Here is a 27,696-nt window from a genome sequence, read left to right as displayed (position 1 = left end):
TCAGATCTAAACCCGCATTGGTAGTTTCCGAACAAGTTTTTTCCATATACTCTCAAACTTTTATCTATTGCCAAAATTTTGTAGTACTATACTTCTGTAGTTTCTGCATTCAATTCTTTTTCCTTTCTTGTGTATTGGTACCATTATTGCCATTTTCCACATTTCTGGTATTGTCTCTTGTTCATATGTACAAAAATTATATATTTCTGCATAAATCCACTAAATTTTGTCAATATTAGGGAATTATCGGCTTAACTACGAAATTTTACACTTTTTTGCAAGATATTGCTGCACATATCCTTCAACAATATTCGTAGACTTCCAACCTCCGTTTTGCTTCAAAGCAAAAATGCCTCCTCCAGAATTTGCAAGTTAACTTGTCGAGGTTCTTTTTTAGGGAGGGATAAAACGACTTTACTCCCTACAATGGGGGGCCAGGAAATATATACTTTATATAGAGATAGGCAGAAAAATATATTCATAAGATAACAGGAATCGTATATAACTACTTATGCCATTGGAAATGTATTCAATTTATCCAAAATAAAAAAATTATAAAAATGTCAGTTTAATTACACATTGTTCTTTCGATATATTTTTTTTATTGTTAGATAACTTTAGTTGGTTCTTCGTACAGTTTTGTACGCATATAAAAAATGGAGAAATACTTACTACTCCGATCCATTACTCAGTCGTCGATATTTTTATTCGTAGAAATTTTATTATAAAAGATGATAACCGAACAACGGTATCATAAATATATAATAATTCATAAGTGTTAATAATTGTCAAATAATTACGTATTAATAGCAGATGTGTTCAATTATGTATTTGTTTTATATTTATGAGGATTATATCGAGAAAAAATGGTTATATTAATTTTAAAAACAGCAGCTTAGTAATAAAAATATTACCGCAGTTATAATCAACATATGGGTAGAGTTATGGGCAAACATATATCAATCAACTATCTTGCTGAACGGAACAATCTTAAAGAAAGTAGGTATTGTTCTAAATTGAAGGGTCTTCTGTCTCAATAAAACATAACACTAAGCAAAAACATACCTACATCCTTCCACTTTCCATATGGACACCCTATTTCTTACTTACACGAACCCATGCGATACGTTTCCGCGGGACAATGTAGTGAGCAAATATTGAACGCCTATATCTTAGCGGAGCTATTTAGCTCCTAGAGATTCGGCTGGCGCGAATAATTGTTCAAATATGTATTGGTTAATTCTATTTCTTATCTTACCAGATGTGTGACATTGTTATAGAATTATAGAGCCCTATATGTTTCAAAAAATGGTGTAAAGTCGCAGACGGGGGGATTTTTTACTGTCAAGGTTAGCAGCAATAGTCGAGTGTTTGTCGTTGCCATTTAAAAAGTTCATTCAATATCGTTTCTCCCTACAATTCAACTTCTACTGTTCTTAGTGTCGCCGACTGTTGTGTTCTTCTTTTCACTAGTGGATGACATCAAGTGCACCGTTTATAAAATTGAATCGTTTTATTGCCGAAATAATTCATACCGAATAATGATATTTGCAGTAATAAAATTGGAAAGGTAAAAGATAAGTATAATATTTCATCATAGATAAGTGTTAACAAAAAAAAAATGAAATCGGTATATATGTTTACATGTTTGTGCCTGTAACCACTAAAATGTAGATAAATTTTTCGAGGTATGCTTCTTTTTCATCTTTACTCGGACAACCACAAACGCTGAACTTCTTACTGTCAACTGCGGCTGTAGAAAGTGGTCTGTCTGCAATTACACGCAAATGAATAAGCATTCGGCCCCTCTTAGAGCAACTACAACTAGATCACAATAGACACATTTGATGCATATTGCCTCCAAGAAATCATGTCGTCCAAAATATGAATTAGTTATATACACTGTGCGTCAACGACAAAGGGCCACACGAGGTTATCCAAATTTTTATATGTAGTTTATTTTTATTTTAATAAATGTATGATGTATTTATTCATTGATGCTTTTAGCATGTTATATGATGTTTATACGGGTTACAATTAGAAAGTAGGCAACAATTCAAGAATTTATAAATTTATTAAAAAACAACACTTTCAGTTGACACTACAATAATTGAATAAAGCACACACAAAAATTGACGGGGTTTATTTTTCAAAAAGGCGTATTGCCACGTGGATACTGGATGACAATTCTCATGCGAGTGGGCATAGAAAGTAAGACATTCTGAATGTTTGCTTGAGGAAACTTGGTCCATTCTTCAATCAGGACCAATAGGAGCTCTTCACGTGTTGATGGAGCAAGTATGCGACGTCTTACACGTCTTTTGAGCTGATCTAAAATAGGCTCAATAGAATTGAGATCGGTGCTCTGAGCGGGCCAGTCCTTTTTTGCAATACCAACCTCTTCAAGGTACTCCGTTACTATTCTTGCCGTGTGCGGTCGAGCATTATCTTTAACCATTACCAACAAACAAAACAGTAGATATGCTGAACTGCTATTCCATGAGCTTGTTGAAAGCCACTTTGAAGCATTCTAGCGTTTGCGTTGGTACTGCAGCAATTGTGAGACAGCGATCCATCCGAGCTGTTGTTTTTCGTTTTCCACCCGTACACTGGTGAGAGCCGGTCGCCAGAAACCGCTGGTGTATTCTTTGTACTATTGAACGACTAACATTCAAACGATCTCACTAAAGCGGTTATCTTACGTGATTGAAATACCTTAACGTCCCTGCTTGTCTCCAATCATAAGTAAATGCTGCTATAAAAATTTATACTTTGCCTTCAGTAACGACTTGGGTTTCTTCGCGTTTATTTGACGTTCCCCACCAATTTCTACCCACTGCTGAATTTCTTTACGGGTCTTGGAGATATACTCCAATAGCCAGATTTCATGTACAGTAATTACACACAACAAATCCTTACACACCGCTTGTCACATTTGGTTTTGATTGTATGTGAGATATTTTCAGGTCATATTTGCGCAAATCTGTCGTTGTTTTTATATTCAACTCATCAGTCAACACATGATTGCTAAGGTACTAGTGCTAGGTGTGATTAGCAAGAGCAAATGGTCGAAATTCGCATCGGTACTAATAGCTCCTTCACGTGAACCGTCTTGTATTCTCTATGCTTTTTGGGCCGTTTCGCACTCAAACTTGTATGGTTTTGATATACACTTGTCTTAAGACATTAACTGCAATTTACGGGTGGTTTTCGCCAGATTTTAGTAGTAATTGAATTATGATACGTTGTTTGCAATGTAAGTCACTCATTTCTCATAATACCACCAAAACTGTTTCTTTAGAAAAACACTTTTTTTGAAATCAAACACACTAAAAAACTGAAAAAGACAGCTCGTTTGATGGGCAGATGTATACGAAGTGTTGCTAGTCTTCGAGTTATTATAATTATTATTTATTAATGCATTTAAATGTTCTTGATTAAATTTTAGAAGAAAGATAAAATTTGACGTTTCGACTTTTCTTTAAACTCTCTTTTTCGTGTATTAGATTCCGTTCCAAGAATTTATGAATCTTTATAATTGAATTTATGTTTTTTGATATTTCATGGTTAGGTTAGGTTCGTTAACGCAGTTTTAGTTTCTTATCGTATTGATGACCTTTTAGTCTATTTTCTAAATATTGTGAGGTGTGCCCAATACGATAAAAAAATAAACTGCGTTAACGAACCATGAAATATCAAAAACATATGAATTCAATTATGAAGATTCCAAAATTCTTGGAACGGAATCTCATACAAGAAAAAGAGACTTTCTAGAAATAGTTCACATTCCTAAAAACGAAAAAGCTATAAATAATAAAAAAGACCTAAATAATTTAAGTAAAATTTATAGCTCTATTTTGTAAATTCTAATAAAGCTACAAATAATTTGATTGATTAAGTACTGCTACATATTTGAGATGTAAGGACTAAGGAAAAATTAATTTTTCTCATTAGAACATTCTCTATTTTGATTTAATTTTTATTTTGATGTTCATGATATAGGTGATGTATTGATTAATATAAATACGCAAATTGTCAGTGTCAATATCGTAGTTAAATTTAATCTTCAAATAATTAAAGGGTTTTCCAATAAGAGGTGTTATTTTGAACAGCCCGCTATTTCGGTAAATGCCATTTTTTGACATTTGACAAGTAGATACTACGCCATTAATGAAAATGGAACGATACACGCTTCAACAACGCATTGAAATTATTAAAATTCACTATAAAAATGGTGAAAGTTTGGCAGAGACGGTTCGTAAAACTAAAACATTTTTGAGTCGACGTGAAGCACCTTCTCGGACCGCAATACAGAAATTGGTGGAAAAATTTGAGCGGTTGGGACAAGTTAGTGATGTGAAGAATAAAACCCGTACACGTCGCTCAAGAACAACTGAGAATATTGCTGCTGTAGCCCAAAGTGTTGAAGAAAACCCAGAAAACATTCTTTGGAATTAGCCATTCCACAAACGTCATTACACCGTATTTTGCATAAAGACTTGGGTTTAAGCCCCTATAAAGTTCAGTTAACACAAGAACTCAAGCCGGCCGATCATCAACAACGTCGTGCTTTGCTGATTGGGTCCTTGAAATGCATGAAAATCATCCGGAATTTCATCGAAAAATCATCTAAACTGATGAGGCCCGTTTCCACCTTGGTGGTTACGTCAATAAACAAAATTGTCGAATCTGTGGCGCTCGGAAAACCCAAGAGTTATTGTTGAAAATCCTCTCCATCCTCAACGCGTGACTGTTTGGTGCGGTTTATGGTCTGGCGGTGTCATTGGACCTTACTTTTTCGAAAATGAGGCTAGAGCAACAGTTACGGTGAATGGATTGCGCTATCGAGAGATGATTAATGATTTTTTATGGCCGGAATTGGATGGTATTAATTTGGACAACGTTTACTTTCAACAAGACGGCGCTACGTGCCACACAAAAAACGAAACCATCGATCTTTTACGGGAAAAATTTCCGGACCGTGTTATCTCTCGAAGAAGTGATCACAATTGGCCACCGAGAACTTGTGATTTAACACCTTGCGACTTTTTCCTTTGGGGCCACGTGAAAGTTAAGGTCTACACCAACAGTCCATCATGGATTCAAGACCTCAAACACGGAATTCGTGAGGCTATCGAGGACATAGGGCAGCCGCTTTGCAATTTGGTTACGGAAAATTTCATGAAAAGGATATGGTCCTGTAAGCGCAGTCGTGGCGGCCATTTGGCTGATGTTGTGTTCCATTATTAACGGCATACCTTCATCTTTATAATGAAATAAACATCCGATCATTTATCTCAAAAATGGCATTTTTCTTTGTATATCAAAATAACACCTCTTATTGGAAAACCCAATATTAAAAAAAACTTATTTTAGAACAGAAGAGACCTAAAATCGAAAACATTTATATGCATTAATGTATCAAAAGGTCTAAGAAATAAGAACTTAAAGAAATTATCATTTATTACATTAAATATAAATAAACTTTGGATTTTTATGTTTCGGTTGAGGTACATTCCTTCTTAACATCACGACTGATTTATAATGAAATTTAAATATAAAAAAGCGGAAATAATGAAATTTAATAACTTAAACTTTGGTATCGAAGGTATTTCATGTAAAGTTATTCAATTAGTAATGGTTCCATGTTAACCAAACAGTTTGTTTTGTTGAAGGGTGGAAATAAGTGCAGAGGCTTGAAAGAATTCAATTTTGTTTCATGAATCGATTGTAAAACTGTTCAAAAATATAAATTAAAGTCAAAATTCTTATTCGTTCAAAGTTATAAGCTATTTAGTAAGTGCCCTTCGGTACAGTATCCGAGAACATGATTGCAGAACGGAGGTAGGCATTCATATACTACCAGGTATGTATTTTCAAGAGATATTTTTATTCGTATTGAAATTATTAGAAGCATTAGTGCCCTTGTAACAAACTATCATATAATATTAGTTCACAACCGACCAACAGTTGCAAGCTGAAAATGATGCATATGAGCCTGAAGAAGGTTTGCAATATGCTGCTGGTATAGCTGATTAATTGATAAGTTGTTTCAATTAATTTAATACAACTTTACATTAACTTTTTCTGTCACTTTTTTAAAAACGTTTTTTGTGAAACAAGTTATTTCGAAACAGTTTATAATTTCCTCACCCAAGTGTGCTGTATATGAACCTCAATCGTAATGCGTATTTTTATTTTAACTACTTTTTTTATAGTAAACAATATTTGAAAAATGGTAAAAGACATGAATTAAAATGAGGATTATATAGAAGATAGATATTCTCGTATAAAAAAGTAATTTTTCTATGATATAGATTTCAGATAAAAATTGTAGCTTCCATCGTATTCACCAACTGCTGAGTCGGATGACAAACTACGATGTGTATCATCTGATATCTCCGTTACTTTTAAAGTTATATTTTTGTAAAATATGGGAAAATACTCATCAATATACGTATAAAATAACTAATAGTTTCAAAAGATAATATCAATTTTTCACAGCTTGAAAAAATGAATGAAAATTGGCCAAAAAACGCCTTTTTACATGTATTTCCGACTGAATTGCAACTTACTGGTACCGTATAATTTTATGTTATTAAAAAAAGTTATACGAGTAAAGGAAATTAATTTTAAAAAGTTTCAATTTCAATTATCTTTGACAAATTGATTCAAGAAGAGATAGACGAAACTATATTTGTCCTACTTATTATTTACTTGGAGTGAATGTATCGTCGTATGAAACAAAATGAGTTGCTCTTAATCTCATTCGACCTCTTGACCTTTTTTTTATTATTTTCGCTTCGAGGAATGAATACCCACAAATGAAAGGGAAGCAAAAGTAGAACACTGTCAACTGACTTTAATCCGTCAAGAAACCGTAAAAATGATTCGTTATCATTTTAAACAAATTATTTCTGATTGTAGCAAAACGAAGCCGATCTATTAATAAGTTTTCAATACGTTAAATATAGATTATAATTTCCTTGATATACATCGTCTATGTATTTTTATTTAAAATTTTTTCAACACCTTAAAGGACAAGAATTTTTGCCACATATTTTCAGCATATAGAAGTGAAGTTGCCAACACACAGAATTATTAAAAATGTTACACTCAAAAGGAATAATTCTTTCATTTTGATTTGTAGGCACTATCTTAACAATACTTAAAGCGGGTTATGCTTAAAATATCAATGTTTTATTTTTACCAATGTAAGAAAAAACAATTTTTTTCTGAAGAAACCTGTTCACGATTATCGATTTTGGTAGAGTTATGATGGTTTTCTATTCTATTCCGAAATTACCAGTCGTGTTATTTGTTCCCAATCATGGTCATACGTATATGGGCATTAGAAGGTAGAGTAACACGAAGAAGACCAAATAGTCGACCAAGGCTCAGGAAATTAGTTCTGTGAGACTGACCAATCGTGTAGAGAAGTAGACCTATTACTATAAGTGCTACTGTCGTTTGATCTGACGCAGAGAACGGCAGTTCTTGGAGGCAGAATGGACAAATATCATATACAGCAACGAATCACGATTTTGTTTAGGTGTGCAACACGGCCGTAGAAGAGTAAGATGTCGCCATCCAAAAAGATGGCCTTGATGTGGCCATCCCGATTACCAGATTACCAGAAAGAAAACTATCCAATTCGCACAGCTTCTACAAATTCTATAGCGTTAATTCACGAAGTTAGAAATTTTTTGAAACTAGAGTCACCAGAAGACATAAACTTTCTTTTGTCGATGCCTAGGCATATACAGGAGTATACAGTGCTTTTCAGATAAAAGTATCCACCTTTAATAACTTTTGTAATACTGGTATTTAGAAAAAATCCAAAAACACGTCAATTTATGTTGGAAGGGGCAAGCATTATGGCTTATTTAAACTTACTGGAAAAGCCACCCCCTCACCCCTAGCAGCATCCCCTTTATTTTTTTAAATTACTTTTCATATTTTTTATGTAAAATTTGGATACTCCTCTTTGAGCTGATTTCAAAAATGTATAATACTTGTAGGTTAAAGTGGTTAGTTTATGAGATAAACAATTTTTCTTTTAAGAGCACAAATTTTACTAATTATTTACTTTCACCTTATTCGCCTGTACTAAAATGGGTTGTACAACAGTTTAAACTCTTTAATCTTTTTAACTGTGCTATGTATTATGAAGTTACAATAAGTGTTCAAAATGAGTACCATTCAGTTCCATACAATGGTATAATCTATTTTGAAATGCCTCTCTGACATTGCTTAATACGGCTGGATTTAATTGTCGACATTCATTTTCTATCCTCTCTCGTAAATCATCCAGAGATTCTGGTTGGGTAGCATAAACTTTTGTTTTTAAATACCCCCATAAAAAGAAGTCTAGGGGTGTTAAATCCGGTGACCTAGGTGGCCACTCCATCATCTGCCCCCTTCTACCTATCCAACGAGCGGGGAATGTTTCGTTTAAAAATTGTCGGACAGGCATAGCATAGTGTGGGGGAGCTCCGTCTTGTTGAAATACCAGTAAATCTTCGGAAAGGTTATCATCATTTTCTATTATTGTTGTAATACGTGGGTCAACCCCTTCCCTAAGTAACTCAAGATATGATTCACCATTTAAATTTCCGTTGATGAAGAAAGGTCCGACAATGTGGTCACCTAGGATACCACACCAAACGTTTAACTTTTGGGGATGTTGTGTATGGAATTCACGCATAATATGTGGATCACTTTCAGCCCAATATCTACAATTATGCCTACTTACTAAGCCATTTAATGACCATGAGCATTCATCAGAAAAGCAAATATTGTTTAACAATTGTGGATTGTTATTGATAATTTGCGTCATTGATTCGCAAAACTCTAGACGACGATCAAAATCATCTTCATTCAACTCGTGCACCAACTTAACTTTGTATGGGTGGTACTTGAATTTATGTAGAATTCGGAAAACTGTAGAAGATGAAACACCGATCGCTCTACTTATTGTTGACAACGATTGGGGTTGTTGAGCCTCTAAGCTGACTTGCCCTAAAATTGCCACTTGGATTGCTTCGTTATTTACGAGTCCCTCTCGCTTATGCACTTTATTGCAAACAGACCCTGTGTGGTAAATTTCTCCATCAGTTGAATTACATACTTATGAGTTGCATGTCTTCCGTCATGTAATTCGTTAAATATTCTAGCAGCAGCTCTTGCACAATTATTATTTTGGTAGTATAAACCTACAATTTCAATTCTTTCTTGCAAAGAGTAAACCATTTCAGAGAAACAAAATAAATAATGTATCAAATTACACTATCAATAGTGACTACAAATTCTAGTTGACAATGTCAAACTTTAATAAAAAGTAGAGTTTTTTGTTGTTTGGATTTTTTAAGTAGAATAAATAGCACAGTTAAAAAGATTAAAGAGTTTGAACTGTTGTACAACCCATTTTAGTACAGGCAAATAAGGTGAAAATAAATAATAATTAAAATTTGTGCTCTTAAAAGAAAAATTGTTTATCTCATAAACTAACCACTTTAACCTACAAGTATTATACATTTTCGAAATCAGCTCAAAGAGGAGTATCCAAATTTTACATAAAAAATATGACAAGTAATTTAAAAAAATAAAGGGGATGCTGCTAGGGGTGAGGGGGTGGCTTTTCCAGTAAGTTTAAATAAGCCATAATGCTTGCCCCTTCCAACATAAATTGACGTGTTTTTGGATTTTTTCTAAATACCAGTATTACAAAAGTTATTAAAGGTGGATACTTTTATCTGAAAAGCACTGTATATAACTATGGGGCCGTCGAACATACTCTTTCAGAATATATTATGTTAATGAAATTTATTGCAAATGTAGCACATATGCTTAAAGACACTAGTCTGCGAAGAAAAATTTATTTTTTTGCTAATTTTTATAATTCTGAATTTTTGAAGAATATAATTTTTTCTTAGAAAAATAAATCCTCGTTTTAATAATTAGAACAAAATACTACATATGTGGTGTGGCTATTAAGTAACGAGACAGAAAAAGTACACATGAGCCACAGACTTTCGAATGTGATGTCTACCGTGTCTGTAGACAAACCAGTACAGCCGTTGCCTTTGTTTGTATAGGGACTGTTTTTTCGTTTTGCCTAAAGATGATCTACAGATTGTTAGAAAATTACACATAAACCTGGAAAAACATCAACTGAAAGTTGTAATTTATGGAAACAAATATATGGTGATTAATATTTGTGGCATCCACGTGTATTTGAGTGGTTCTAGCGTTTTCAATATGGCCGAAAAGATGTTGAAGATAATTCACGTTGGGTTCGCCCTTCCACGTCAAAAACGGATGAAAATATCGAAAAAGTCGTAGTTTTGTTCGATACGACTAGCGACTAAGTATTTGGGCGATTGCTGAACCCATAGGAATTGATAAAGAATGTGTGGAAAATTTTACATGCGAAAAGTCTGTGCAAAACTCATTCCGCGCTGTCCATCAAGAGGTTTCAAGCCAAATAGCCTAGAGTTAGACAAACCACCTTATTCACCGGATATTGCACCATGTGCCCTCTACCTCTTTCCTAAAGTCGAATCTGCATTAAAAGGAACAATATTTGAGTCTGTTGGAGCCATGTAGGGATAGAGGAGGGGTATATATTGAAGGTGATGATAAATAAACATACAAAATATCAAAATAAAATGTTTTCTCGTATAAATACACTAAGAACATTAAAAACCATAAGACAATATAATTATACATTTTATCATCGACTAATCGATCAACAACAATCGGCTAGCATTGCTTCCGACTGTCAATGATGAAATCTTTCACCGTGTTAATCAGAAACCATTCAAATATTTTCGGCAAAGAAATCAAGTTATAATCTATAAAATAAATGTGGAATATGTTGAAGCTTTAAAAGAAGAAAAATAAAATTCTTGGATAATTTCCTTGTAATTTCCACTTTTCAAAAAACTTGTATGAAAGCCCTTTTTTTAGCTTCAATCAGTTAATTTCAAAATTTGAGTCTTTCATAAGCTCTTCTATTTGAGACCTACAAGGATACCCAAGTAAAGAGGATGAAAGTGTGATTGTCTATTAGGGAGCTCAGCGAAGAAACTGATCTAAAATATAGTCCATAAGCTTTCTTGATCATTATTATAACCCTTCGCACCACAAGACATTTTTGAGATTGTTTGGCCGTACCAGTCTCTTTCCGAATATAAAAGAAAAACCTTTTGTCAACTTTCTAACTTTGAGAAGGCCACGCCAGACCAGAAAAAAGTCTTCGAGAATTACTGTTATTAAGGGATTCATCTTGGAATAATGCAAGGTCAATACACTCAAGAAGATTAACTAAAAGTTTTTATTAAGTTTTTACTTTGTTTTTAATGAAATATTTCATCGTATTTGTTTTATCACAGCTCATACATAAAATAAAATGAAACATCATTTATTTTGCTTAGATTACTGAGATATTTTTATCATTACGAAATTTTTTATTTTCATGTACATAAATAGCGCACACAAATTCATGTGCATTCGATTTTGTTAGTTGATACTATTCCATTTTTTATCGCGTTGATGACTTTTTGATCTATTTTCCAAATATTGTTTTGTTTGTCCTATCTAAAGATTATCATAATTATTGGTAGAAATTTCATGCATGTTGAAGGTTGCTTTTAGTTTTTGTCTACTTAAGAATTTTGATGATGTGTGATTTCAATGGAAATTATCTTAATTACATAATCGCTAAAACTTTTTGATAACTGATAAAATAGTCTTGTGTATATGGCAAAGAGAAAACGATTTTCGAAGGCCGTTTTTTTTTCAACTTCCGATAGGCTATAAATAGAAGACAAGTTCATACAAAACAATAATTTTATAATCAAAAGATTGGTACACTTACGGTTACTGTTTAAAACGAATCACACTTCGCAATTCACACTTGGCGGGAGTATCTATAATGGCGGACATGTTTTCGTGGCCGTAGCACTACGCCGAATGACGTCTGAGTGTCAAAAATACGAAGTGTAGTGCGAAAGTTTCGCACTCGCCTATAGCGTATGCTCGCTTTCTTCTGCCCGTGTAGCTCCATTATAGTTCGGTTACTGCACGCTTATGTACTGTTGAACACATAGGCTTTCTGATACACCTGTCGTGTCCAATTTAAAACTTATAAAGGTCGATAACAGGGTACCTTACTTTGATCCTTTTAACGTTACTAGGCAAATTTTAAATGTTTGAATCCCGGACCTGTGAATTCCCTGCAGTTTCTTACTCCTACATGAAACAGTGACATTCGGGATCGTCCATGATATTTATGGAGATCGATTCTTAGATGGTCGTGACTGGTTAAAAGACCAGTCGCCAGACGAATTTTGCGTTTGTATAAGTGGAACGTTTGATTTATAAAGACACGTAAAAGACCTATCCATGTGTTCCATCTTGACTAATGCCAGGTCTATTCAACCATCTCAACACAATTTGTTTTTCAAACAGACTCCTGAAAAATGTAATAGCTACTTTTTTGAACATGCCAAGAATGGGTTATGGGTCCATTGTTGGGTTTACTATTTCAAGTTTGGTAAGCGGTTCAGCGTCGTCGTTGCCGTTGTTGCTCTATCTACCAAACAAACAATCACTGATTTTTTGTTGTATGTATATTGTGATTAGGAACTCTAAGGATCTATTGTGTACTCTTTTCTTGCTGTGGCACTGATGATACACAGTATTTACAGCTGATCTGTTAATCCTACTCCTATTAGAGTAGTGGAATAAGTTCTAGCTGCCAGAGATCTTCGTCTTTAGTTCATACGATCGCAGATATAATACATACCCCGTAGTTCCTTTCGAGAAAATGTGGATAAAAGTTTCGTCCTCCACATAACACAATTGCATGTTGCGTTTTCTGTTAAAATTAACGTCTTCAGTGTCCATTGAGGCGGCAATGTCCTTACAAGATTCCTGTTAGAATTCATATATTGTTTTTTCATTAGTTGATACATTAAACAATATATTTTTGGTTAGATAGAGTGAATTTTGAATATCAAGTTAGTTTTTAGTATAAATCATTTCGTTTTTATGTTGATTTTTTGAAAAAATTTAATTTCATTATTTTGTTCAATAGTGATATTCATGAATAGCGATTAGCGAAATATTCGCAATAATTTCGTTTGTATGAATATGTTTTATGAACATTTGAATAAATAAAATTCTTAGGTGATAAAACTATATAAATCATACGGATTAGGAAATTAGTTCATTGAGACAAGTTTCAAATTTCTCCTTTTAATTTAAATAACTCTTACTTTTTTACCGTCGAAGCCATCAAACAAATTAGTAATAAAGTAATAATTGTTCGAATTGAAATGTATACGAAGGCTAACTTCTAAACCGATTTACTATAAAAAATTATAAGTTATCATTTGTTCCTGGTATTCGAAGGACCAATTAATTAAATTAATATTATGTAATAGTATTTAGTTTATATTTTGTTTCTTGAAACAATAATTATGATGATCGAATAAAAATGGTTACAAACACCCTCCTATATCTAAGGGTGGAAGATGCAACTCCCACTCTCACTACATTATAAGAATTTTGTACATCATTTCTATTTTTCCATAAAGGTTAACATATTTTTCCAACTTCTTAGGCGCCTCGGAAGAGAGATTATTAATCTGTGGATACCACTGATTTACCGCACATAAAAGTCAATTTTCCGAAGAAAATCGTTTAACACGCAAGTGTTTTTGAAGTACACGGTCAAATAATTTGTTATATTTTTGTTTGACAACCGTGTTAGTCAAATTTTATTTGAAAATGTGCAAGCTAGTTTCTCAAATAATGTAAATGTCTGACATGTTTGGTCAAAATTTTTATTGACCATGTGTTTCACGAACGTGTTTAATAGTGTGCAACAATATTTGTCAATTAAGATCTCAAGTATCGCCCGAATCCATGGATGATAAAACTGCAACGAATGAAAATAGAAATGGCGCAAAATTGCTAAAAAGATTTCTTTTGCAAATTATTTCTGTAGATCTTCATGTAGTATACAATCTGTCGTAATAGGACAATAGGTACTTGATATATCAATTGAAAATGGCAATGGAGAAGTATCCTCCAATAAGGGTCTTTTTTTTAAATTAAATAAGTCTTTATGACAACATGGACTATAATTATAAGTGATGGTTTTTATATTTTAAATGAATCTATTTACAAGTTTGATTCGTATCTTTAAACGCGACCTACTTCTACGTTTTCTTCAGTTAGTTTCTTTACATGCTTCCACGTAAACAATCACTTTTAACACTGTTGGTTGTCATTAAAAGTGTCACTTTTAATGGCAGTTGTATAAAAACGTATAAACATCGTGAAATAAAAAACAATTTATATCAAGTTAATATAGTTGCCTGTTTATTTATTTAGATTTGTGTGTTTGCGCTGAAAGTATTGTTATGATGTAAACAGAGTTATAGCAAAAATATCGTATTTTACTCGTCGTACAATGGTCTCATACAATATACTATTTTCGATTTCTTTGAATAATTAAAAATTTAATTTTGTTACCTTGAATAATACGAGGTCTGCCATTAAATAACGAGACTGACGCCTAGAGGGCGCACTAGACGGGTGGAGTGAAAAATGAGTAGTGCGTTGGGTATCTAGATATCTTGTCTATGCATGTCCCAAAACAAATTTCCGTCACTATAATAGTATTTTTGCAGTAGCGGTTTGAAACAACATCAATGTCAAATTTCTCATTAAATTGAAGAAAATTCCGACAGAGTGCTATAAATTGTTGCAAGGGGGCTATGGGAACAATTCTTTTATCTCCTGCGCGTGTTTTTGAGTGGTAAGCGCTTTAGTGAGGGCCAAGAGAGCACTGAAGATGACCAGCGCCCAGGTCGCCATGTGATTGTTTCAACACCGGAAACAATGGCTAAAATAAACAAAATTGTACGAGCAGATCTTGAAATGAGAATCCGGATGATTGCCGAGGGTGTAAACGGCGATAAAGAAACGGTTAGAAAAATTTTACACGATGAATTACACATGACAAAAGTCTGTTCTTTGAAAGGTTAGAAAAAGATCTGCTTTGAAAGGGACCGGATTTGAGTCGATAGAAGTAAAAAACGGCAGAGGTCCTAAAGGTCGTCAACAAAGAAGACTTTCAAACATTCGAATGTACAATCCTTTTTATCATAAAAATCTTTTTCGTATCCAGTCTCGTTATTTAATAGCCAGACCTCGTATACAATTCAATTTATTTTGAGAATCATTCATAAGATTTCACGAATTTCAATGAGAATTAAGTGTGGAATATTGTAACGAATGACAGTATTGTCAGTTGAGAGATATGCATTAAGTATTTCAATTGTTACGAATTCGTCCACGACATGGTCCGTGTTGGTCTTGTTCAGTTATGGTAGAAGAATCTAAAGTTTGGCGAACGAGCCTGTTCGGGGAATTCGTTTGATGTTTTTATTTATGTTTTTATCAAAGCGTCGAGTTATTTATATTGTTTTCAAGAACCACTTTCTAGGAAGATCTTTTTCATTCATTTGTAAGTTTGTTTACCTTCTAGAATTATGCGAGAACTTCTTGTGGATATAAATTCGTGCTTGTTTAGCAGCGAGAGTCATCAAATAATCTGATGTCATCCCGAATACAACGGGATAGACAAGTGAGCGGTGTGTCTAGATAAATTAATATGTTAAGTGTTTAGAAATGAGATAGTTTATGAATAAATAAAGTAAGTCAGAAACACCGTATGAATAAATCCACACAATCGTTTGAAATAGTTTAAATAAATGAGAGAAATATTACTAGATCGATTTAAAAGTAAATTTATCGCATATTTTTTCTTGTGAAAAGTTCTATTGTCAACAAGAAGTTTATGTTTTAATATCAAATGAAATTGTGTAATTGTAATTATGATATCTTATTATTTTATTCAAATTAATTCAAGATTTATGTTCATCGATTCTTAAACAGAATGTACGTTAACAAAATAGAAGTGTCTTTTTCCTTTTTATTATTCCGTGCGGAAAAGCACCACTTTTTGCACGGAAAGTTTTCTGGCAGATTACGTGTAATGCAAATAATTTAATTGTAATATTTGATGTATGATGCTTCTCTTGGACTGATTTGCAATTGAAAAATTAAAATAAGTAGGTAAATACCTCATATTATTAGATATCTAGTTCATTATTGTCGATTTCTAAGCGGCTGGAGTTTATTGAAATATGGATATCGCTTAAAATGACGATGAATTTCAGTAGAATGTACGCCGCCAAATATCACAAAAGAGGCAAAAAATACTACTTTCGCTTCTTTTACCGAGAAAGTCTCAAGAGCGGTATAAAATATGCTATAATTAATTAATTAAAATCCAGGGTGGGCCAGAAAGTTTTGCGAATTTAAAAAAATAATAAAATAAATATAATACAAATACAATTTTTAATTTTGTTTGAAATATACATCTGGGAAATTCATTTCTTAAAAAGAACATCATCCAGGTGTGCACCATCGCGCTGCAAACATTCCTCGAATCTAGATTTCAAATTGGTAAAAACTCGCTGTCACATTGCGCGGGGAATAGCTGCTATTTCTTCTCGGATATTGGTCTTCAACTGATTAAGCGTGGCTGGATTATTGGAGTAGATTCTACTTTTCAGGTATCTCCACATAAAAAAAATCCGGTGGTGTTAGGTCCGGACTTTTAGGCGGTCATGCAATGTCCCCTCGACGAGATATCAGAATCCTAGCAAACATCTGGTTTAAGACCACCAAAGAGGCATTAGAAGTATGACATATCGCGCAATCTGGTTGAAACCATGTCGTACGATTATAGGCTTCAAATTGTTGTGGTTGCGGAAAGAAAAAATCCCTTAACATGGCTATGTATCGTTGAGAATTTACAGTGACAGATTGCCCCTGTTGATTTTGGAAGAAGTAGGGTCCCATAATTCCGTGATCTACCCGAACGGTTACTTTCGGCGAACGCAGAGACTTTTGATGTTTTGCACTTGGGTTCTCTGCAGCCCAGTAACGGCAATTCTGTCTATTGACATACCCATTTAAGTGAAAATGGGCTTCGTCGGAGAACAGAATATTGTTGAAACTCTGAAAGAGTTCCAACATTATTCCAACAAAAGTTCGTCTTAAAATTAAATCATTTGGCTATAATTTCTGCAAAAGTTGAATTTTATACGGGTGTAATTTCATATCTTTCGACAAAATGCGACGCAAAGATGTTCTGGATACCACAAGCTCAGGCGATCGTTTGCGAGTCGATAGACCAGGATTACGCTGAACTGAGGCTCCAACTTGTTGATCTTGGGCGTCCCGCAGGCTTCTGATTAGCAGTAGAACCAGTAGCTTCGAACTTTCTAATCCACTATCGAATCCATCCATCGCGTCTAAATTTCTGAGAACCGAGCTACTCATCCCCACCACCCGCGCAGCTCCCTTTCATAACATTTAAACGCAAGGGAGTTTTTAAAATCGTACGCCTTTCTGACCCCCCTGTAGTATGATATAAACTGTTAATTAGAAAACATGTAATTTCAAATGAAGTTTATTGAGGTTCGTGAGAAAATATTGTACGCAACTCGCTGAAAAAGTGATAAAACACACTCGCATAAACATTCCCACTCTCACCGCGCTCGTTTGTTAAAAGTGTTGTCTTGGCCTAATTTAGGAAGAGTATAATAGTGATACACTTACCCTAAAATGACTAGTTCACCATATTTGACTTGTTTCGGTTTTTCTGAATTGGCACTCTCCTGTTCTTCTAAAATTGGAGATTCGGTGCCATCCGATCTAAAATTGAGTTAAATAAGAATTAAAATATGTTACTAAATACCAGTATTTCATCCAAAGATTTAGTCAATTTATAAATATGTACGTTCGCGCTTGCGTTCTCGTTGAACATGACTAAAACAGATTACGAAGTGTGATTTATATACACGAACCCCAGCGCTCGCGCTCCAACGCCTACCTAATGTGAAGTCGATCGTAAAGCCAACGAGAGCGCCAGCGCGAGCGCGAACGTAGGACTTTATGAATCCAACTAAGAGTAAAGATAGAGAGAGCGAGATACGAGAGCTTATACGAGAAAACCTTAATTGCTGATAAAGAACATTGGTATACTATTATCCCTCTCTATTTCTCTCTTTTATACTGATTAGATCGTCATCACATATGAAGTTTATATTTTAATAGTACAGAAAGATAGAGAGTGGTAAATCGAAGCTCTTTCTCTCTCTTCTTCCAATAGTACAATTCCAATCACATATTGCTATCTCTATCATTAATATCAACTCTGATTTTATCTCCTAACTAAAACTTGTTGGTGTCAAGATATTTCTTTCCAATGTTAACTTTGAAGACATGGAATAAAATTTCATTGGTTTAGTTTATTAACAAACCATATCTTATGTTTTAAATGATACAAACTCAACAAACTAATGATGTATTAATTCTATGATTATAAGTTTAATATATATTGTATTGTTTGAGCCCCCTGTATTTTAAAGAATTTATTTGTGATGAAGGAATATACGATATACAAATTTCAAATCAGTTAATGAAATATATTTTTTTCGTTATCAATTATTATCAATGAAAATATCTACAAAAAATATCAGTCGAAAACAGTCTCGGAAGTGAAACTTTTTAGGATATTCGAAGCCTGTATGAGTGTATCAAAAAACTCATTGCAATGAAGAAAAATTAACTTGAATAATAGAAATGGATTATAATGAAAATAAATTAGTATGTACAGATAATTTCAAGTTTACTACTAAGAAATCTTAACTTGTACGTACATTTTTTGAGACAATTTTTCATAAAAGTCATAATTAAGCCACAAATTCGGTTATCCGCTCAATTTACCCGACCCTGTATATTATGATTTGCCAGCATTCTCGCCACACTTCTCAGCCTCATTTTTGAGGTGCAAATCATTATACAGTGTGGAACAGCCGAATGGAATAAATTCGTTATGAAATAAGAACATGAAAGGAAAAACGCTTGGACACCTCGATTTTTGCTTTTAAATGTTTTTTTTTCTTCAAAAAAATTATACAGGGTGTGTCATGTGACAGTGGCAATTACCAACTTTTTTATTTTAAATGCAGCCAACTGTAAATTATTTACTTTTTTGAAATATTATTCAGAAAATTCTGGACATAATTCATTTACCTATCTATCTTCACCTGTTTCGGAAATATTGAGTAGTTTCAGATCTATTACCAAAATTAACATTTATAAGTGTTTTTACCTTTAGGTCGTGGGGAATTGATTCAATAAAAATACAGGTAGAGATTTATTCATCACACAACTGCCAATTAATTAATAATATGAAATAGCAAAAGCGACAGTCATTTGTGTCTAAATGATAAGTGCGTTATACATTACAAAAAAGAAAATTATTTTATTTTAGCTACATTACACTCAAAAACAAATAATTAATAGTGATTATTATTCAATAATGGAGAAACATTAATGTCAAGTACGCGTGATTCGTCTTTTTTAAGCCATCTAAGATGAGGAGTTTAGTTTTGTATACAATACTTTTCATCCATTCAGGTACTGCAAGACATGGATTTAGTAATGGGACGATGGTCCTTTTACTTTATGTAATTAATGGTTTAGGAGATATATAGATTTTTAGATTGTTGTACATAAAATGATCGTTGAAACCGTTCGCCATAAAGAAACATTCTGAAGAAAAAGATCAGAAATTGTAATTATTTATTGAAAAAACTGACAGGAAGTATTAAACTAATGAATAAATGAATAAACATTTTTACTACATACTAGACTGACCTACGCTCGTTGGTTTCTAGATAAACAGAGTTGATAATATATTTATTGGAAAAAGTCCTGTTTACTGATGAAGCTGGTTTCACACGAGACGGTTTTATTAATTCCTATAATTAAAGAATAGAAAATCAATACCGATTTTGTGTTAATGTGTGGGTAGGAATAATTGGTCATAATTTAGCAGGTCCCAATATTTTTATAATAATCTGAATGCTCAGCGATACTTAGAATTTCTTCACATTGATTATGGATTTCTCCACAGACACATGTGGTTCATTCATGATGAAGCTATTCCTCACTTCCTAAATGATGAAAAAAATCATCTTAACAATGTTTTTCCTAATAGGTGGATTCATCAGGGAAGTCCGTTTGCACGGCCACCGCGTTCTCCTGAACTAAATACAATGGATTCAATTTTTTTTGCCTTAAAAGCACTAAAAAGGCCTATCTAGGAATAACGTTGGGACAAACAACCAGAGAGAGGATAAAATAAAGGACGCAAAAAGGCTATCAAACCTATGGAAGAAAAAACCTATTAAAAATCAAAAACATAAACAAACAAATCAAAATAAAAATGTAATGAACCCTAATAAGACCAGTAATCACGTTTGTGATGGAAACAATAGTAATCAACAAAAGGGGGAAGACAACTTTTAACAACCGAGAATAAAATAATGAGAACTATAACAGGTCCAAACATAGCACAGGAGGGAGAATAGAGAGCAAAGAAAAATGAAGAAATAGAGAAAAAGCTGGAGAAGTAAAATATAGTGAGATACATAAAAGCACAAAGACTCAACTGGGCAGGGCATATAACCAACCAACTGAAAAGATCAAAAGAATAACGCAATGGATCCCATTGTGGCCAAGGCGGGCCGAGAAAGACTTGGAGAAACGAAATAGAAAAGGAATGGAAAATAATAACAAAAGCAGCCAAACAAACGATAAACTATAAAGAAAACAAAAATAGAAAACGAACCTCAAAAAAAGGATTTCAAATCGCTATAAGCAATAGCCATAATCCAAAGGGTGGAAAAGCTTGATGACGATGATGATTAAAGGCATATAACTCAAAAACGAAGGGTCGTATGAGAATTTTTCTCACAGCATTTCATTTCATTTTTCACAACATTATTTTCACGTCATCTACCCACTCCCAAATTTTTTGCATCAAGTCCCTGTATATTCACTCCACTATTTGTGATTTCTATTTAAAAATCTCAACAATTAGTAATATATTTCTGAATTTGTCGTTTGATTATTTCCACGCATTTGTAATTTCAATATAAAATATAAAATTTGCAATAACAATTTATTTATTTACTAACTGTACAATCTACGAGTGAAAAAAATATTTTTTCGAGCAATAATTGTAATAGAAAATATTTATACCAAATATTATTGTTTTTTATTGGGACGAGAATTTTTTTTGTGTAATAAAAAGGTAAACATTAGTGCTTGACACGTATAAATTCAATTACTTATCGAATTGTTTTGAAATTCTGGAATCTACATATAATAATATTCAAACAAACGGTATAAAATAGAATAAATAATGCCGTTACCTTATGTTGACTTCTCTGTGAATATTCAATAAACACAAACACCGCATTATTTTCAATATCGCATGACTGCACTTCTAAACCGATCTTTAACTGTCATTCACTGGCGAACGAGTTGTTTTTTCGCGAAACGTTTATGATTAAACGACATCAACCTTTTCTCGGCAACTGTCTTGTTTTGTGTGAACTTACTCATTTTATCGCCACAATAAATGCACACATCCAACAAAGAATAGATAAACACCTAGACGGTTAGCGCCGTAAAAAAAGGATTTTTAAAATAAATAAACAGGCACATACAAAGCGTTGTCAGCTTACGTGGGCCGAGCAATAAATTGACTGAAGGAGACGGAGTTCGCGGAAATGTAAACGAAAATTAACGAAGATAAGGATTATATTTTTATCTACATTTAGATTTCCCATTCGTATTGTGCTCTTTACACGGTATCGATTTCGTATTTTCCGAAAACTGAACAATGCTTTTGTTTGAATGTATTGAAACTCAAATCAATGACTTTTTAGAATTTCTTGTTTATAATAATTTTTAAACTTTTTGGGATTCTTAAGAATGGATGAAACAGTAACATATTTTTTGTTCAAAAAATCATTTAAATTAAATAAACAAATCAGGAATTGATCACTTAAGGATTTTTAATACTTTGTACGAGATCTGGCTATTAAATAACGAGACTGGCGTTATAAAATATTTTCTTTTGAATATATAAATTTTTACTGGATATCACTATTACTGTATGTTTAACTTGACCCGTTGTCTGTCCCGCTATCCCCAACGACAACAAAAATGTCCCGCACACTCACACACACACACATGTGCGCGTGAGAAGTCTCGTCCCTCTAAGCATCCACCCCTGTCTAAATCGATGGATATGAAGAATATTCCACCACCTATTTCGACACTTCCTCATCCTCTTTCGCGCGTAGGCTCCTTCCTCTCCTCTGAGTTGTCTGGGAGATTCTAGGAAGTCTTATCTTTTATTTTATGTTAGTCTGTTGGTTATACACTCTTGACTTCTTGGTCTGGACGTCTTAATGTGTGTATGTTTTCGTAAACCTCTTCCAACCTTCTTCGGCAAGAAAAGATCTAATCTGAGTGGCCCTTTGCCTTCTCTACAGTTAAAATGGAAAACTTATGGCATAAAACATAAATTTTTTTTATATTGATAATTAAAATTATTTATGAAGTATCGGAAAGTCTAAAAATTATAAACACTAGTCAAAATACATTTACTGAAAAACTGAAATTATAGAAAATTTTGATAAGTTTCATTCATCGAATAATTTCAGTTCTTGTAAACATTTTGTAAAACTTTCAATTGCCACTCGTAAATATAAACACACACTCGGTGTTCTCCTATCTCAATGTCGAAATACAAAACGCATACGGTGAATGACTTTTTTGAACTCGGTGCAGACGTAGACGGCCAGACTCACGCTGTTCCGTTTTTTCCTTGACATTTTCAACGTTTTATTCATTTAAAGGACATGGCGTTAACGAACTTTAACTTTAAATTGCTTCATTTAGTCGCGATCTAATAATTCGTTTGTGGATTGAACACGTACACCACGTTGCGTAGGATATTCACACAAATTTCAAACGTGTCTTCATCCCCCTCGTCTGACAGAGTTTCTACGTAAAACCTAAATGAATCCAATTGTTGATTTTAATTATAAACTATGATAACGATAGTAGTAGTGATCGATAGAAAATTTTATCGTTTCAAAAAATTAAAATTCTTTAGTGTAGTGTGTAGTTTAGTGTAACTGATTGCTTGTAACGAGAAAAAACTTGCGAGGTCCGGTTCCCTCCAAAAATATCGATAAACTGTAATATAAAAAAAAACTATAACTTTCAGCAAAGAAAAAAAGCTTATAAGTACGATTTTAACATACCTTGAATTTTCTAATACCATTCTCTGAGCTTTTAGGGGCTCTATATTCTTAGCTTTTTGACATAATTCCTCATAAATTAGAATAGTTCAATTTCATATTAAAGAAATCTTCACCAACACGGAGAATTCAGTCTCGGGTAACATGATTTACTTAAAAAATAATCCGCAAGTTAGACAACAGGACCAAGCCTGGGCCGGGACTGGGAACTTAAGGTTCGGCGCGACAGCCTTAGCTCAAGACTGGCGAGCTTAAGTTTGGCCTTTCAATGGGAACCTAGACTTGGGCCAGATCTGGGTAACCCAGCCTCAGCCATGTGTGCGGTTTCACACCATTGGCGTAAAAACTGCCGAGCTTAAGTTTGGCCTTTCAATGGGAACCCAGGGCTGGGTTACCTAGATCTGGTATAAGTCTGTGGTTTCCCAGCATTGGCTGGCGAGCTTAAGTTTGGCCGTTCTATGGGAACCCAGAGTAGGACCAGATCTGGGTAATCTAGACTCTTTGGCAAAAACCTTCCACTCTCATTGCTACCAAATACACGAAAGTATCCGATTGTGACTGACGTTAGAAGAGAAGGTGAAGTCCCTAACATCATGCTTAATACGTTTAAGTCTACCGTCGATTGCACTACCGCTCAATTTTTTCTTTTTAGGATGGTTCGTGTTTTAATTGGCTGTTTTTCAATTAGCTTTGTTAAGCTAAAGTTATAATTAAATTCTTTATAGACAATGTCTAGTTCATATCAAAGAATTAAGAAGTGACGAGTACTCATCAAAATAAAGAATACTATTAATGAAGATTTGTTTTAGTGTCAATAGTGATTCTTCTGATACAGAACCATGTGATTATTTACGTATTAACTTCGATTTTATAACTATGTTCATTGTTCCAGAATTTCTTTCGTCTAAGTATCATGCAGCCAACAATAAATAGGTTAGTCGCTTTTTATCAGGTGCAAAAGATCGAGAAGGAGGCCGTGCTCAGCGTGAAAATAAAAATTCAGTAATTCAAGAAGAATTAGAAATCACAATTACAGAAATTACTATTTTGATCATCAATACTAGTTCAACGTTTTGAAAATACTTTTTTTTACTACTTATTTTTGATTATTAGAAAAGAAGATTTTAGAATAATTATAAGAATATGTTTATATCAACTATTGATAATTGAAAAAACTACAGTTTTATAAAAGATAGATCTCAAGTAAGCTTGTCAGTGTGGTGCAATAAAAAATGAAAATAATTAAAATAAAATAAACCAACAATGGGCCAATGTTATCAACCAAGCCTGGTACACTGTTATGATTTCAATCTTTAGCCTAGGTTGTACCAAGAAGGGCTTACAAGCTTGGCCCAGTCTAGACTAGCACACATGACCCAATTACGGCAACCAAGCATGGGTCAGCCTTGGCAGTGATGCTTGGGCCAATGGTAATACCCTGTTATCATTATAGATATTTACCAAGGCTAGGTCAAGCCAGGCTTACAAGCTTGGGCCAAAGTTGCACAGCCTTTGTCTTGGTCCATATCTGACCCAGTTATTTCTTCTTGTATGGATTCTTATGACTCCTTACTTTGTAGGCAAGTTTTCAGTTATTTTTATGGAACAGCTCTGAATCAGGGGAAGGAAGGATTAGAGTTTTAATACAAAAAAAGGCTAAGGTTCTAACTGCAGCAGTAAAATCACACATTTTTCGGTGATATAAACAAGCGAAAATGAGAGAATGCCGGAAAACAGTAACAGTACTTATTGAAAGATGCCATTGATACAGAAATCAGAAACAAACATCAGGACATATAGGTTTCTCTAAGGATCAATAAAGAGAAAACAAAAAAAAATAGGATCTCAAAATACTCAATCCAGAAGACCATCAGTGGACATTGTACTGTTGACACAAAACAAAATATATCAGGACAATGTAAAAGCTGAGACGATCGAGCATCTGCTTTACCTGCCTTAACGAAAAAACCACGTCAACTGATGGACGACGACAAAATAGATTGCCTCGAAAAAAATAGCAAAAATAAAAAGTTTTTTTGGGTTGGAAATAATTAAAAATAAGGTATAAACGAAAAAAGATGAGATGGTCTAGAGCTAGTTTCCAAATTGTGGAGTATAAAGGGTAATACAATGGTTTCGAGGCCTCCGTTTGAACCACAGCCGTCTAGATCGAAGTTTTCGATACTAACCCAACTCAACGTAACTTAACAATGGCGAGAATAAGGAAGTAAAGACGTGAAGACTACGTGGATTCACCCTCAATACTAGACAGAGACTACGCGCGATCAACGAGATGATTTATGGAACGGGATTTTATATCTACACGTATATGTGTGTGTGTCAAGTCAAATATAGTACTTGTGCTAATACGCTATTTTGTGTACACGTCGACCTGGAATCATGAATATTTGAATTTGAATTAATGAAGTTTTAGAAATAAACAGTGTTTTTGTGGTAACCCTGTAGTTTTCTGAAATTGTTGTTTGGCTTAGAAAACTGTATTTACATGATAATAAAAAACGTCATTCCATTCTAAATGAAGGATAATAACGAAAAGGGAAAGAAAAATAATATGCGTTGATAGCAGAAAGCATCATGTTTTCCATTATCGATTCACGATTTTATTGTCTGTTGGCCAGAAAACACCCAGATAGTCCAGTGTCCAGATAGACACTAAAAGTCCATATTATTTTACGTTAATATAGTGTAAAAAGCTTTTTAATAATTATGGAAGAGCATCAGTACCTTCGCATGTCTGGTTTTTAAAGCGTCATAATATATTTGTTCGCTGGTGAAAAGTGCTATCAACGCTTCAGGATATATAACATATTCACGGATGTTCCTTAAGTTCATTAAGACCTTATTGATGTAAGATACGGCCAACTTCGATACCATCCTTTGAAATGGAGATATTAAAGAAAATATATGGTCCAAAATGAGAGAACGGAGCATGGAGATCCAGATGTAATCAATCATAAGCTAAATCAAAAATACAAGGAAGTACAGTTTTTAGAATTTCTCATAGTACAGAGAGTGCAATAGGCAGGCCGTATATTGCGAATAGATGTACAGATAATACAGAGAGAACAGCTGGGGAAGCAAACATAGGGAGGTTAATGCGTGTAGCACCATAGAAGAAGATTGTGAAAAATGATTTAGTTTCATTTTAAATGCAGCTTTCGCAGCCTATTGCTAAATCATTCAACAAATCAAGCACTTTTAACATGTCCCATATTCCTCTTTTGTGTAATGCCGACAATATAATCAAGAAAAATATAAATTTCGTATTAATGTTGATACCACTGAAATCCTGTTTCTCCGCTATTATTAAAAGTTTACGACACCGAAAAATTTCTTTTATGATTAAATACGCATCGTAAAAATGAAATAACGCAATGTTCACTATCTGTACTGCTTGCATAACTAATCGATACACCCAAGCGGTATCTCTAATCTGATGAACGGCAAACAAAGAAATAAAAAAAATTGGGAAATTGTTTGCGAGATGAGTACCTAAGGCGAGAAAATAAAAACAGATTGTTGGCGTTGCCGACAATAATATGTAGGTAGGTCTTACTAAAATCCGTAGGTTCAAGTATTCGCAAGGCCGTAATCAATCTTTATTAGGGAACATAACGGGCCACTACCAACGACTACCGATTACATCAGTTATATAACAATCATATGCATACAGGGAGGAATTGAATGTTTTTATTTGATTAGATATAAAAATTAGTAAATTAACTCCCAAGGGAAGATAAACTAATAAGATTGCTTCGAAGTTAGATATTTCAGAAAGTATTTGGAAGTTAAATTACTGAAATTTTTCAGAAATAGATTCACACAGTTATCAAATGAAAATTTTTCAACATATTTTATTTCACTTTCTTAAAATACACAGTTTAACCATTTTTGTACTTTTAAGCCGTAAAAAAATCGGCAAATGAAAATTTTCCGGATTTAATTGAACACCTGCTGAATTTTTAAAAGCTACGTCATGTCCTCATTTTTTTCTTCAGTTTTAACGGTCTCATTGGTTTTTTAATAGCTTCTAAAATGGGTAAATTCGAAACAGTAATAATGGTTAAAAAATGGATGTACTTGCTGACAACAATCTATTATGGATCAAGAGGACTTCTAATAAATTCTTTCTTAGTATTTTTCTTGATAATATCACTGGTCATGGTCCAGCTGTTTTCTAGGTCTTGGACGACCTAGTGTAGTAGTATTTTTTAAAGAGAACTGTCAGCTCCCTCACCTGGATGTAGAATGCATCGTCAGCTGGTAAATTTTGCTACTGACGGTGTAGTCCTTGATGTCCTAACCCTACTTCCACTTTTTCGATTCTTGATCTATCAATGGGCGTTCACTATTTGCTCCAGGGTGACATCCTTCTAGGTGTGGAGCTTCTTTC

At 33.6% G+C, this 27,696-nt stretch overlaps 1 protein-coding gene across 3 annotated transcripts in view; it reads right to left on the bottom strand.

The window, feature by feature from the left end:
- Positions 1-27,696, bottom strand: part of LOC130443893 (protein pellino) — a 128,633-nt gene that overhangs the window by 29,943 nt on the left and 70,994 nt on the right. For 2 of the 3 annotated variants that reach the window (XM_056778774.1, XM_056778777.1), the window contains exon 2: positions 17,710-17,805. In XM_056778774.1, coding sequence (XP_056634752.1) covers positions 17,710-17,805 — 96 coding nt within the window. Of the gene's footprint in view, positions 1-17,709; positions 17,806-21,377; positions 21,632-27,696 lie in introns of those variants that run through there. The other variant, XM_056778776.1, reaches the window with a different exon arrangement.

This window comes from Diorhabda sublineata, chromosome 5 (genome assembly GCF_026230105.1).
Source record: "Diorhabda sublineata isolate icDioSubl1.1 chromosome 5, icDioSubl1.1, whole genome shotgun sequence".
Lineage (NCBI taxonomy): Eukaryota > Metazoa > Arthropoda > Insecta > Coleoptera > Chrysomelidae > Diorhabda > Diorhabda sublineata.
The sequence above is the reverse complement of the archived record's forward strand: the minus strand, read 5'-3'. Positions and strand labels throughout refer to the sequence as shown.